Here is a 12,248-nt window from a genome sequence, read left to right as displayed (position 1 = left end):
ATAATAATAATAAAAATCACTGAAATCACAAATGAAGAAGACGTCTCTAAAAGCAGTGTTTCCCAAACTCGGGTCCCTGGCTGGGTTTTTTTTTTTTTGACTACAACTCCCATCATCCCTAGCTAGTAGGAGCAGTGTTCAGGGATGATGGGACTTGTAGTTCAAAAGCAGCTGGGGACCCAAGTTTGGGAAACACTGTTCTAAAGAAACAAGCTTCCTGACTGCATTGGTGGCTGGAGCACATCACTTTCCAAGATTGCCAAGAAAATGTTTTTTCCGTAGCAGCTCACTCTGTCAGATGGAAACAACGTGAATTCTAAGGAAATGCCAACCTTCCTTATAAAATGCTTGCTCTCCTTCTTTCAGCTTACTGGTGTAATACTGGCATGAAGCTGTACAGCTCATGCTCCTTTAAAAAAAATTTTTTAGAATGGCCTAAATGTCTTTTTTCCCTCCTCATTTGCTTCAAATGCCCCTATGCATTGTCAACTACTAGCCTATGAAGAGCTTTCCAAAATAAAGTAACACAATCTCTTTTGTCGCGTGATATTTGAAAGGCCACCTCCTTCTCTACAGCAGACGGACCCTCTCTGGCGTTCAGAGTAGCAGCTCTTACTTGCAAGTAAAGAAGAACAGTCACAGGAAGCCCACTTGCTCTACTTAATGAATTCTTATGATACAGCTCACACAAGCAGTCTAAGTGAATGATCTTCTGTAAATGGAAGATATGCACCATGTTGTAACTACTCTGGTGGAATTTATCATTACTACTACTACTACTACTACTACTACTACTACTACTATCTTGGATTACTAAAATAATCCAAATTCCGCAGCAACAAAATGTATACACTGGTACCTTGGTTCTCGAACTTAATCCGTTCCGGGAGTCCGTTCGACTCCAAAAGCCGTTCGAAAAACAAGGCATGGCTTCCGATTGGCTGCAGGAGCTTCCTGCATTCAAGAGGAAGCCGCGTCAGACATTCGGCTCCTGAAAAACTTTTGCAAACCGTAACACTTACTTCCGGGTTTGCAGCGTTCGGGAGCCAATTTGTTCAACAGCTAAGCCGTTCGGGAGCCAAGGCACCATTGTATTGTGCATAAGCTATGCAAACTGAGCAAACAAGTATGGATTCTTTTATTTGCTTAATAAATCTGCTTCCGTTTGCTGAAGTGTTATAGGAGGCACTGATGCTTTGCCCCAGAACACCGGAAACCTTATGCCCTCTGGCTCCCGAAAGTTCATCTGGCATTGCTATATGTGAAGATCAGCAGGTTGCCTCATAGGGTTGCCAGACTCAATAGGGGACAGGACTTCTGTGCCTTTAATTGCCCTGCTCTCTTTTGAGTCTGGAAACCTTAAAGAGAAACCAGCAGACCCGTTGCTTGGAAATTAAACAAAGGGTCTGCTGGTTTCTCTTTAAGGTTTCCAGACTCAAAAGAGAGCAGGGCAATTAAAGGCACAGAAGTCCTGTCCTCTATTGAGTCTGGCAACCCTATCGCCTCAGGCAAACAGCTAACAGGACTAGCCCTTTAAGAAGGCCCAAACCCACCTCTATAGGAGCCAGGGATGCACTTCAGTCAAGCCATCCAAGAGAGCAGTGAGGCAGGGAACAGCTGCTGCTACCTAACACCAATAATGAAGAGCAGTTTGGCACTCCTGAGCTTAAATAGCCTAGAGCAGTGGTGGCCAAACTTGGCCCTCCAGATGTTTTGGGACTACAACTCCCATCATCCCTAAGCTAACAGAACCGGTGGTCAGGGATGATGGGAATTGTAGTCCCAAAACATCTGGAGGGCCGAGTTTGGCCATGCCTGGCCCAGAGGCAACAGTCAAAGGCTTGGAGGTGGGGGGAGAGAGAGAGGAGGTTGTCTGGCAAGCCAAGGCTGGTCTAAGGGGCAATTGGCTCTTAGCTGCCCCCTGCCAGCAGGTGTGTATATGTGGCCTGAGAAGGGGCTTCCCCTGTCACCCGGCCCTTGGGGAAGCTGGGGGACTATGGTGGCTACCTTGGGGGAAGACCCCCCAAAAAGAGCATGGAAAGTGCTGAAGACCTTGAGAAGAAATTATTATTATTCTGGCATCGTGCAGGCAAGATGTGGACCCGTATTGCCTGGGGAAAGGAGAGAAAGTCTGTAACAAGGGCTAAAGCCTCACTAAAGCTAGAGATTCTGCACTCTTGTCAATCCTACTGATAACTGGAGCTCACAATGGAGCCCAATTCCCTGTGGTTCAAGGGGTATTTCCCCGCATTAGGGTTAACCTGCGCAGTTTCAAGCACAGCTTCATTCCGGGGGGGGGGGGGCAGAAAGCTGCTTTTAAAAAGGGAAAGGGAAACTGGTTTTCAAAAGGAAGCTGAATTCTGCAGCATACACCCGGACTTATATACACAGCTTGTACACCGCCACTTTAACTGTTAAGTACACTAACTTTTACAAACCTGTTTCCTAATACTCGCTTTTTTCAAAAATTGTTCTGATTTGCTGTTGTACTTTTTTTATTTATAAAGTGATCTTTAGAAAAGCACAAGAGCAAATTAAAAATACCCTTTTGCTCAAGAGTCTAGACCATCTGTTCTCAAAAATAAAATAAATTCCCATGCATCGGGGGGGGGGGGGGAGGCTTGTGATCTAGGAAACAAGTTAACACTGAATCCAATAAAAAGAACAAGCAGTAAAAAAAAAAAATACTGTGGTAACGTGGTGCCAGGGCGAGAAAACACTGTCAATTGGCCCATTTTCCTCTTAATGCAATTATGCCTTTGGTCCCCAAACTATTCTCTCACCTTGCCTGCAGCAGACACAGAGGAGCCATTCCCGTACTGGACGTGCTTACGAAGATGGTTGCAGATAGCGCGAAGGGTTGGATGAACTTCCACACAAAATTTACACTTGTAGCCCACCACTTTCCTCTCCTTCAGTTTTGAAACTTCTTCCACGTTACCAAAAGGCTGTAAGGCAACAACAATTTGAAACTTTAAAAGCGATTGAAACAAATTTAAATAGGTTTCTAAACAAGCAACGCAAATAAAATTTGGAATTATTACACTGGCGCAGCACTGTTTCATCAAAAGGCTGACGTCTGAAAGTTTCTTAAATGCATGCTGCACCATCAAAATATTGCCCCAATTCCTTGGACGTGTAGGAAAACTCAGCTCAGATATCGTTTGTATTCACATGCACATGAAATCACTAGGTATCCTTTGCAGAGAGCACTCATTATCCTCACAAAGCTTCGCTTCCCAAGATTTCTTGGGCTTTTAAACATTATGGTATTTTAACATTTTTAGTGAATATATACTGTACTCATGAAAGTACCTGCGGTTTTGAACTGCTATGTAAACCCTGCTTTAAATGACTTGCCATACAAGCCACTTTTAAACCATAATTTATGGGCCTGATTTGTTTAACTAATCGCTGTTTCTAACACTATGCCAAGATTCAATGAAACTGAAAGACAGCAGAAGTCCGCCTGGACACATGGGTCCCTATTAAGTAAGGATCCAGCTTGAGAACTAGGCTCCTGACAAACCAAAATTCAGTCTCCCTTCAACAGTAGTTGATCCAACGGATGCGTTTATTGGCAACCTCCAAGCATGTATGTAATAAGATGGAGAAACTGTGAACTCCCAAATCCCATCAGCCCCGGATAACCTGGCCAATGATAGAGGGTGGTGGGAATTGGCCCAAGAACATCTGTAGGCCCCTGTAGGCTCTGCAGTTAAGCAACTGTACTAAGTTGCTTAAAACTCCTACCAAAGGAAGCGAGTTGCTCTAAGCCAGGCATCCCCAAACTTCGGCCCTGCTGGTGTTTTGGACTACAATTCCCATCATCCCTGACCACTGGTCCTCTTAGCTAGGGATCATGGGAGTTGTAGGCCAAAAACATCTGGAGGGCCGCAGTTTGGGGATGCCTGCTCTAAGTAAACTAAGGAAAGGTTTGATTAGCAGTACACAAGGGAAATGCTTTAACTCAGTGGGCTTCATGGTACTCTCCAGATGTTGCTAGACCAGCGTTTCTCAACCACTGTTCCGCGGCACACTAGTGCGGTGACGAGAAGGGCGATTTGCGTTGTCACGTGCCTGGCGGCCGCCAATAAACAACGCTAACTCGCCGGAAAGCAATATTTCTCCTCCTCTTTCCCAAAGCTCAGTGCAAACGAGCCTGGCGGCCGCCAATACATATCACTTACCCGCCGGAAAGCAATATTTGGCAAGTGTTTCTTACAGTCATAATTATAATATAGGGCGGCACAGAGTTAATTTTTTTAACTTTTTCAATGGTGGTGTGCCTCGTGATTTTTTTCACGGAACAAGTGTGCCGTGGCCCAAAAAAGGTTGAGAAACACTGTGCTAGACTACAACTCCCATCCTCCCAGGCCATTGGCCACATGCAGTTTGGGGCTGATGGGAGTTGTAGTCCAACAACATCTGGGGGGGGGGTACCACATTGGCTACCCCTGCATCAGGCTTTCTTCTGAGTAATTTTTCACGCTGCTTCTATGATGCAGCTGAGGAATGAGAATAAATGTTGGTCCTATCATACCAAAGGGCATTGGGGCAGGTAGAAAAACAGAGGTTTTGTCACACTGGAAAAGCTGGCAGGAACTGGTGCCAAAGAGAAATTGGCTTTGAAATGAAGAAGGGGAGGTGGGAGGGGAGGAAAGGACACGCCAGGGCTTTGAGGAAGAGGTGGAGCAAATGAAAGAAGGGGGTGTAATCAAGTGGCAATGTTTAATTGACTTAGGGCTTATTGGCACACCAAGTCACTGGTGCGCCTGTATCTCCTCGCCTGCCAAAGGGAATGTGCATCTGGACGCCACTAACGAGAAATCTCCTGGGGGTGGGAAAGGAGAAAGAACACCAAACATAAATCTAAAATGTGCAAACATATCCTTACCCTCTCTTGTTTGAAATCTACCAAAGCACCATCTGCATATTTTTGCTTGCTCAGAAGCTGCTTCCTCCTCTCTTGGCGTTTGGCACGCTTCTGGAATTCCTCGTTGTGACTGTTCAAGTGCGAGGTCAGCTCCGCCGTGCTATGAAGCTTGCTGTCGCAGTGCCGGCACTGGAAGATGGGGTTCTGGAAATGGGGGCCGCTTCCCAGTATGGCAAAGTCTCTCTTCAGGTCCTTGCTGTGGTGGTCGGTGTAATGCGAGCACAGCAGCTCGGCCGTGCTGAAGGAGAGCTTGAAGCACTTGACGCAGCGGAAGGGGAGCCACTCCATTTCGGGAGCCTCCACCTCCACTTCTGGCTTCTCGAAGTCATTCCTCTCCTCTGGCGGAGCCTGCGGCCTCTCGTACTCATCTGCGTACACGGCGGTGAAGTAGCCCCCCAGCTTGCTCGCGTGCTGCTTCTTGGGGAACACGCCCGGGTGTCGCTTCATGTAGTGCGATACGATTCCCTTTTTACTGAAGGATTGGAAGGAGCAGAGGGAGCACTTCTTCTTCTCCACTGCCCTCCTCAGCTCCTCGCTCAGCTGGGGGGAATCTTCTTTCGGGGGCGACGGAATGATCACTTTGTTGGGCTTGTCGCTGACAGTCCTCGAAGCAGCTAAGCAGTGAGTATAGTAGGCGTCGATGTCGTGGCGCTTCTGGTAATGCGCAGCCAAGCCTTTGCGGATAGGGTTCGTGTAGGAGCACAAGGCGCATTTGAAGAGGTTGTTCTTCCCTTCTGGCTGGGCCCGGACGTTGTTGTGTTTTATCCGGTAGTGCCTAGCTATCCCTTTCCTGGTGGAGCAAAAATACTTACAGAGCTGGCAACGAAACACCGTGTGGGACACCAGGTGGGAACTCGAGAAGTGTGAAGGAGGCACCGAATCGTCTCCAATGATCTCCTCCGGAGAGATTTCTGGAGAGGGCTTAATCTCAGCAACGACTTCAGGCTCCACAGAGGCCGGCAGCTTAGGAGGAGACTGTGCAAACACATCAAATTCAGGCTGGTTGTGGTATTTCTCGTAATGGATTTTGAGCTTCTCTAACGTGCCATGCGTATAAGGGCACAATTTACACCTGTAAGCACCATATCCTTGCTTGAAAATTCTGCTGGTCTCCTCCACCTCGTTCTGGTTCATGTCATTTGGCTGTTCCACATCGTGCACAAAATCTTCCGCTGTGACCTTCACCAAGGGGTGCCGTTTCTGGTAGTGTGTGAGAACACCATGAATGCGTGTATTGATGTACGGGCAATGCCTACATTTGTACACAGCTCCTGGGTTAATATCTATGTCTTGTGCAAAATCTGCAGCTTTAACTTTCATCCCAGGGTGCTTTTTGCCATAGTGGGTCAGAAGTCCATGCAAATTGTTGTACTCCGACTGACACACTGTGCACTGGTATGGCGTTGATGAGATTGCAGGGTTTGCAGAGGTGAGCTGGATAGCTTTGTCTTGGACCAGGTTTGTATCCTCTGCATATTCTGCATCCTGGTCCACATGTGGCGCTGCCATCTGGCCCTCCGAATTGACCCTGGCTCCAGCATCGTTGGATGCTGGGATGGCTTTATCAGCGGCATCCTTCTCCTTGATAATATCTAGCAATACAGATTCATCTCCATTCATAGCCCAGGGATGAAAAGCTTGGTAGTGATTAGTAATGTCCCAAATGGAAGATGCTTCAAAAATGCAGTCTCTGCATTTATACGTTTTCATCTCTGATGGGATCAGTAAGGCTGGAGGCGAAGGATCCGGCCCTGCCCAGAGCTTTGTTGCCATATACGTATAGTCAACATAATGCTCAGGATGTCGCCTTTGGTAATGCACAAGCAAGCCGCTGGGTTCGGCGTGAGAATAGATGCACCACTCACAATGATACCCGGCTTCTATTAAGCCATCCAAAAACGCCCATCGCAAAATAGAGGTGACTGTGGCCTTCAAGCTCGGGTGGTCCTTTTTAATGTGCTTCCTAAGTGCGTAGAAATAAGGAGATGTGTAAGAACACTGCCTGCACTTGAGAGCTCTCAGCTTAGCCTTCTCTCGCTCGGCATTGGAAGCAGGAGTCTGCATACCGCCAAGGGAGTTTTTCTGGCCACGATCACAAAGGCTCCTGATTGTGGCTGTGTGCTGCCTAATTACATCTGCATTGGCTTTGAAATCGCGGTGCTTCTTTTGGTAATGTATGAGCACGCCTTTCACAGTCCGGTTTCCATAATCACAGTGCTGGCAGAAGAACATCTCATTCTCCGAGGCAGTACTCTCAGAGTTGCCCCGGTTATGCTGTTGCATAGATGCTGGTGGCCTGGGAACGCCAGGTGGGATCTCTCCAGATCTCATCATTGCTGCAGTGGGAGGTGCCTGCCTAATGTATTTTGCAGTAACTTTTATTTCTGGGTGCCTTTTCTGGTAATGCACAAGCACGCCAACCACTGAGCGGTTGCTGTAAGAGCAATGTTTGCAGTAGTAAAGCTCAGTCGTAAGGTCTGGAGGTGGTGGAGGTGGCAGTTGTGAAGCCATATTGGACATTTTGGGGGAGATGGGCGATCCCAATTCATAAGCCATCTGAGCCAGAGCAGAGCCCCTCTCAACAGACACCACGCGCATCGTCTTCTGAATCCTAAAGTATGAAGCCTTCTCTTCAGGGTGTTTCTTCTGGTAATGAACTAAGACAGAATGCATGTTAGGACTTGCAAATGAGCAGACGTCACAGTCATAAACCACAACACTGTTTACTGACGACTCCTTCTGGCTTTCAGATTCTGGGCTATTACTTTTCGGAGAATTTTTGTTAAAAGCAGCAGGTACGCCAGTCCCACGGGCAACGGTAGTTGGAGAGGCCAGGCTTTTCGGAGCAGAGTTCAAGATCTCTCTCAGAGTCTGCGACTCTGAACTTAAGCCCTCTTGCTGTTCAACCACATAGCTCGAGAATATCATTGCATTGTTAATTTTGACTGTTGGGTGCATTCTTTGGTAATGTGGCATCAGGCTCCTAACATTCGGGCTGGTGTAAGAGCAGAAACGGCAGCGGTAGATCAAATCGGAATGATCAAAATTGAGTACATTCATGGCTTCAGGATGGTGCTCCCCATAGTGCTGCTGCAGGTCTTCAAAGTTTGTATAATCAATGTAACATTCGAGACACCTGTACACCGCACTGTGATCATTGGGGTCCAGGATATACCTAAAGCTGAATTTGATGTATGGGTGCATCCGTTGATAATGAGTGCTAACACTCCTAGCGGATTTGTTGCTGAAGTCACAGTGTTTACAATAGTAAAGCCTTCCGGAGTCACCATAATCAGAATTTTCATTGTTTTGGTCTGATCCATATATACTGGACTGGCTGCCCAAAGCAGATGAATTGAGACCTTGGTCTTTCAAGCCAATTGAAGAACAATAATAGTCCTCTTCATCCTCAGATATAGTTAGCTCAATTTCTGCCCCATTGGTGGAATTGTAATCATGGCCAATGCTCCTGTAGTTGGGCTCTTTCTGAGACTCGATGGTATCTCTTCCCCACATTTGCTGGGAAGCAAATGTTGCGATTTCCATCAGCGGCTCTCCTTGTTCCTCTTCCTTGTCCAGCTCAACTTCTATCTCCACTTCATTGTCGTCTTCTTCCTCCTCCTCCTCCTCTACGTTAATCACTGCGTCTTCCTGTTGCTTGTTTTGACTGATTTTGCTTTGCAAATTGCTAGCTATCTCATCAATCCTAGTTCTCTTCTTCACTGGTGAAAGATCGAGGGGAAAGTCACTGGACATCTTCCGAGAGGCTTTAGCTACGAAGTTGTTTTTAGAAGACAGCCCAAGAATTGAGGTCTGGCTTTTCTTCACGGTGCTGGGAGAGGCATGAGCATCCGGCTCACTGTCTTGTGGAGTATTGGAGGATGGGCCGTCGTATTTTGGCAAGTTGTCACAAAACGAGTGCTTGTGTTGCTGATGAACCCGGAGACCTTTCAAAGTAGTTGTGGAATAATTGCACATGGTACACTTATATGGATGCTGCGAATTGGACTGCGGAGATTGTTGCTGCTGCTGCATGGAATCCATTAACCCGCCGGACTTCCTGCCATTCATATTGCCCCCTTCGTAGGATACTGTGCTTTCATTTAACGAAGAAGCTATGCTTTCTGTTTGGGAATTCACTGCATCCCAGTCGGATGCTGCCCCGGTATGACACTGTTTATGAGCTCCGAGTTTGAATGAGCTCTTGCATGTAAATGGACATTCATCACATTTGTATACTGCTGTCTTCCCAGACAGGTGGATGTTTTCAATATGGCGGGAAATGCTCCGCCGATGCATGGTAAGAAAAGGGCAGAAGGGGCACTGGAATCTGTTCATAAACCTCCTAAAGGGGATCCCCTTTGTTTCCAGTAACTTGTGGCCCTCAGACCCCATCAGTTGCTCTGCAGTTAGCCCTGAGGTTTGGTGATCCATGGAGTTCAACCCATTTTCACTGTCTAGTTCATTTAGCTCATCGTCAGAACTGGAGTCATTGAGCATACTGTTTGTATCCATATCGGCGGAGGAATTTGCCATGTCGGCCATCGCGTAGCGAGACCTGTCCGACAAATTAACAGTGCCAGAGTTGTGAGGTGCTTTGTGTTTCATGTGAGGGTAGGAAACAGAAGAAAACTTTGAAGAAGTAGAAGTGTTGGACCTGACAAGAGAATTGTTCATAGAGCCTCTGTAGCTCGGGAGGTTTGCATTCGGCATCTCCCGCCCAGAGGCATTCATAGGGATGTAGTTGGTGTTTGGAGTGGGGCTTGGTGGACCCTTGCTCGAGACGTCTGGCACGTTGGTCCCGTCCTGTTGCTGCCTCAGGCTTGACAGTATTTTCACCATGCTGCGATGCTTTTTCATCATATGGTCACACCAGCGTTCCCTTCGGGGAGTCTGGTAGCTACACCATTCGCAGCAGAAGTTCCCTCTCGACTTGGTCAAAGGCTTGACCATAGACTCCAAAATACTGCGTTCTACAACTTCGGCTGGGAGTTCCTTGCAAGAGTCCTGTACTGGCACAGATGTCGATGCCGATTCAGATATAGCAGCTGAAGCGGCGGGAGGGGTGGAGCTCTCCTTCAGGCTGTTTTTGTGGTACATCTTCTGGTGCTTAATAATCCTCGCACGCCTCGGGGATTTGTAGGTGCAGAACTGGCAAGAAAAAACCTTACCAAAGCCCTCGTGCATCATAATGTTGTAATTTAAGGAGCTACTACCGGGCGATCCAGCTGGAGATCCTCCCGCCTGAGCGCCATGCACTTTCCGCGTGTGCTCTATGAGTAGGTTTTTGGATCTGAAATAACGCACACAGAATTTGCACTGGAAAAACTTGCTCGCTGGCTTGGAGAGCATATGCTGGCCATAATAACTCTGGCTATGGCTGTAATAATTTCCAGTCCCCAGCTGAGCTGCATTTTGTCCTAAAAAAAAGAAAGAGAATAAAACATTGTTTTAGAAATCCTTGAATTTGATATTGAACTTTTTATCTGTATGTTTTAAATAGTTCAGATAGGTAGGTAGGTAGATAATAGATAGTTTTAATCCTACTAATGTTTAACTGTTCTTTTAAAAATAATGTCCCCAACATGCTTTTAGCTATTCTTATTTTATCCATAAGCTGCCTTGAGTTTCTGTTAGGGAGATGCAGTACCACTGCAATGGTAGAAGAGGACAAAGACTGATGCTCTGTGGGCAGGACTAGATCTGAGGGGTTTAAGCTACAGGAGGGCAGGTTTCAGTTGAATGTCAGAAAAGCACCTTGATGGCGAGAACAGCTCAACAATGGAACCAGTTACCCAGAGGGGTGAAGTAAGCTCTTACTCACTGGAGGTCTTCAACATGGACAATCATATGTTAGGAAGGCTCCGGATTCACCGAGTAGAGAGTTTGACTAGATGTCCTGTAAACACCCCTTCTAACGCTTATCATTCTGTTACTCTAATATTAAGCTTTTTAAAAAAATATAGTTCACATAATTCCAAACGATTTTAAAAAATGCATTAAAACAATGATGGGATGAAAGGCCAGTCGAATTTCGATGTCGCACATAACTATTTTAAAAACATGTATTTTTAATGTTGTATTTTAAATTGTTGTACTGCACCCTGGGACCGTAGGTTAAAAAGCAGGTTGTTATTAACTATTACCATTACATACAGCTAAGTAGACCTAGTCGCAGACCTACGGAAGCGGTTCTGTCAATACTACATCAATACCACTCTTGGGATGTGTGTCCATTATTAGCTTCACTGGTATGCATGTGAATAAATGCATAAATGCAAATAGAATTAAATTTCTAGGAATGAGTGTTGTAGTTCCTGAATGCATCTTATGAGTGGAATTAAAACTAAAAGCAGTGTTTGCTAGGGGATAAATGCAACACATAAGGCAGAGGTGGAGAACCTCCAGCCCTTAAGTGAAACGTAGCAACACCAGGCCTCCTCATTTTGCCTGTGGGGTCAATTTTCTGAAGCCATACCCACCTGCCCCACATGTGACATCAGGGAGAGATGTGCAAAAAGCAGAATTAAACCCCCTGTATATCAACTGATGCACAGGGAGTTCATTCCTGCATTGTGCAGTATCTCTCACCACTCAGCAGACGGTCTTTGACAGTTGGGTGGGGCTACTCACCTATCAATCACCTGGCATCAGATAATGGACCAATGGGTGGTCCATCCACTTGTCAAAGTTGGCCCCCCCAGGATAGAGGGAGATAAAGATCTAGCTCACCAAGGCAGATCCAAATTTTCCCACACCTGACTTTTTCTTTTCTTTTTAACCTTTGATCAAGAGTTGGAACTAACATGTGATGGACCCAATTATGTCTACTGTACCTAATTAACACTTGTGGTATAGGTAAAAGTAAAGGTCAAGGTCCCCTGGACAGTTAAGTCCAGTCAGGGACGACTATGGGGTTGCAGCACTCATCTCGCTTTCAGGCCGAGGGAGCCGGCATTTGTCCAGACAGCTTTCCGGGTCATGTGGCCAGCATTACTAAACCGCTTCTGGCACAACAGAACACAGTGACAGAAATCAGAGCGCACGGAAGCGCCATTTACCTTCCTGCCACAGCAGTACCTATTTATCTACTTGCGCTGGTGTGCTTTCAAACTGCTAGGTTGGCAGGAGCTGGGAGAGAGCAAAGGGAGCCCACTCCGTTGCAGGGATTCGAACCGCCGACCTTCCAATTGGCAAGCCCAAGAGGCTCACTGGTTCAGACCACAGCGCCACCTGCGTCCCTGCTATCCCCTGTAGTAGCATGCAGTTGCTACAATTTTTGATAGGCTATTGCAATAAAACCAACATAGGT

General features: G+C 46.6%; 1 protein-coding gene across 10 annotated transcripts in view; it reads right to left on the bottom strand.

The window, feature by feature from the left end:
* Positions 1 to 12,248, bottom strand: part of ZNF462 (zinc finger protein 462) — a 157,201-nt gene that overhangs the window by 70,332 nt on the left and 74,621 nt on the right. For all 10 annotated transcript variants that reach the window (XR_015947304.1, XR_015947305.1, XM_060269173.2 and 7 more), the window contains exons 3-4: positions 4,898 to 10,356; positions 2,784 to 2,948 (exon numbers count right to left, since the gene is read on the bottom strand). Coding sequence is in view for 8 of the 10 variants with exons in the window: in XM_060269173.2 (XP_060125156.2) it covers positions 2,784 to 2,948; positions 4,898 to 10,356 (5,624 nt within the window). In the remaining 2 variants the exon portion in view is untranslated. The remainder of the gene's footprint in view (positions 1 to 2,783; positions 2,949 to 4,897; positions 10,357 to 12,248) is intronic.

This window comes from Zootoca vivipara, chromosome 15 (assembly GCF_965207765.1).
Source record: "Zootoca vivipara chromosome 15, rZooViv2.hap1.1, whole genome shotgun sequence".
NCBI classification, from domain to species: Eukaryota; Metazoa; Chordata; class Lepidosauria; order Squamata; family Lacertidae; genus Zootoca; species Zootoca vivipara.
This window is presented reverse-complemented; position numbering and strand designations above follow the sequence as displayed.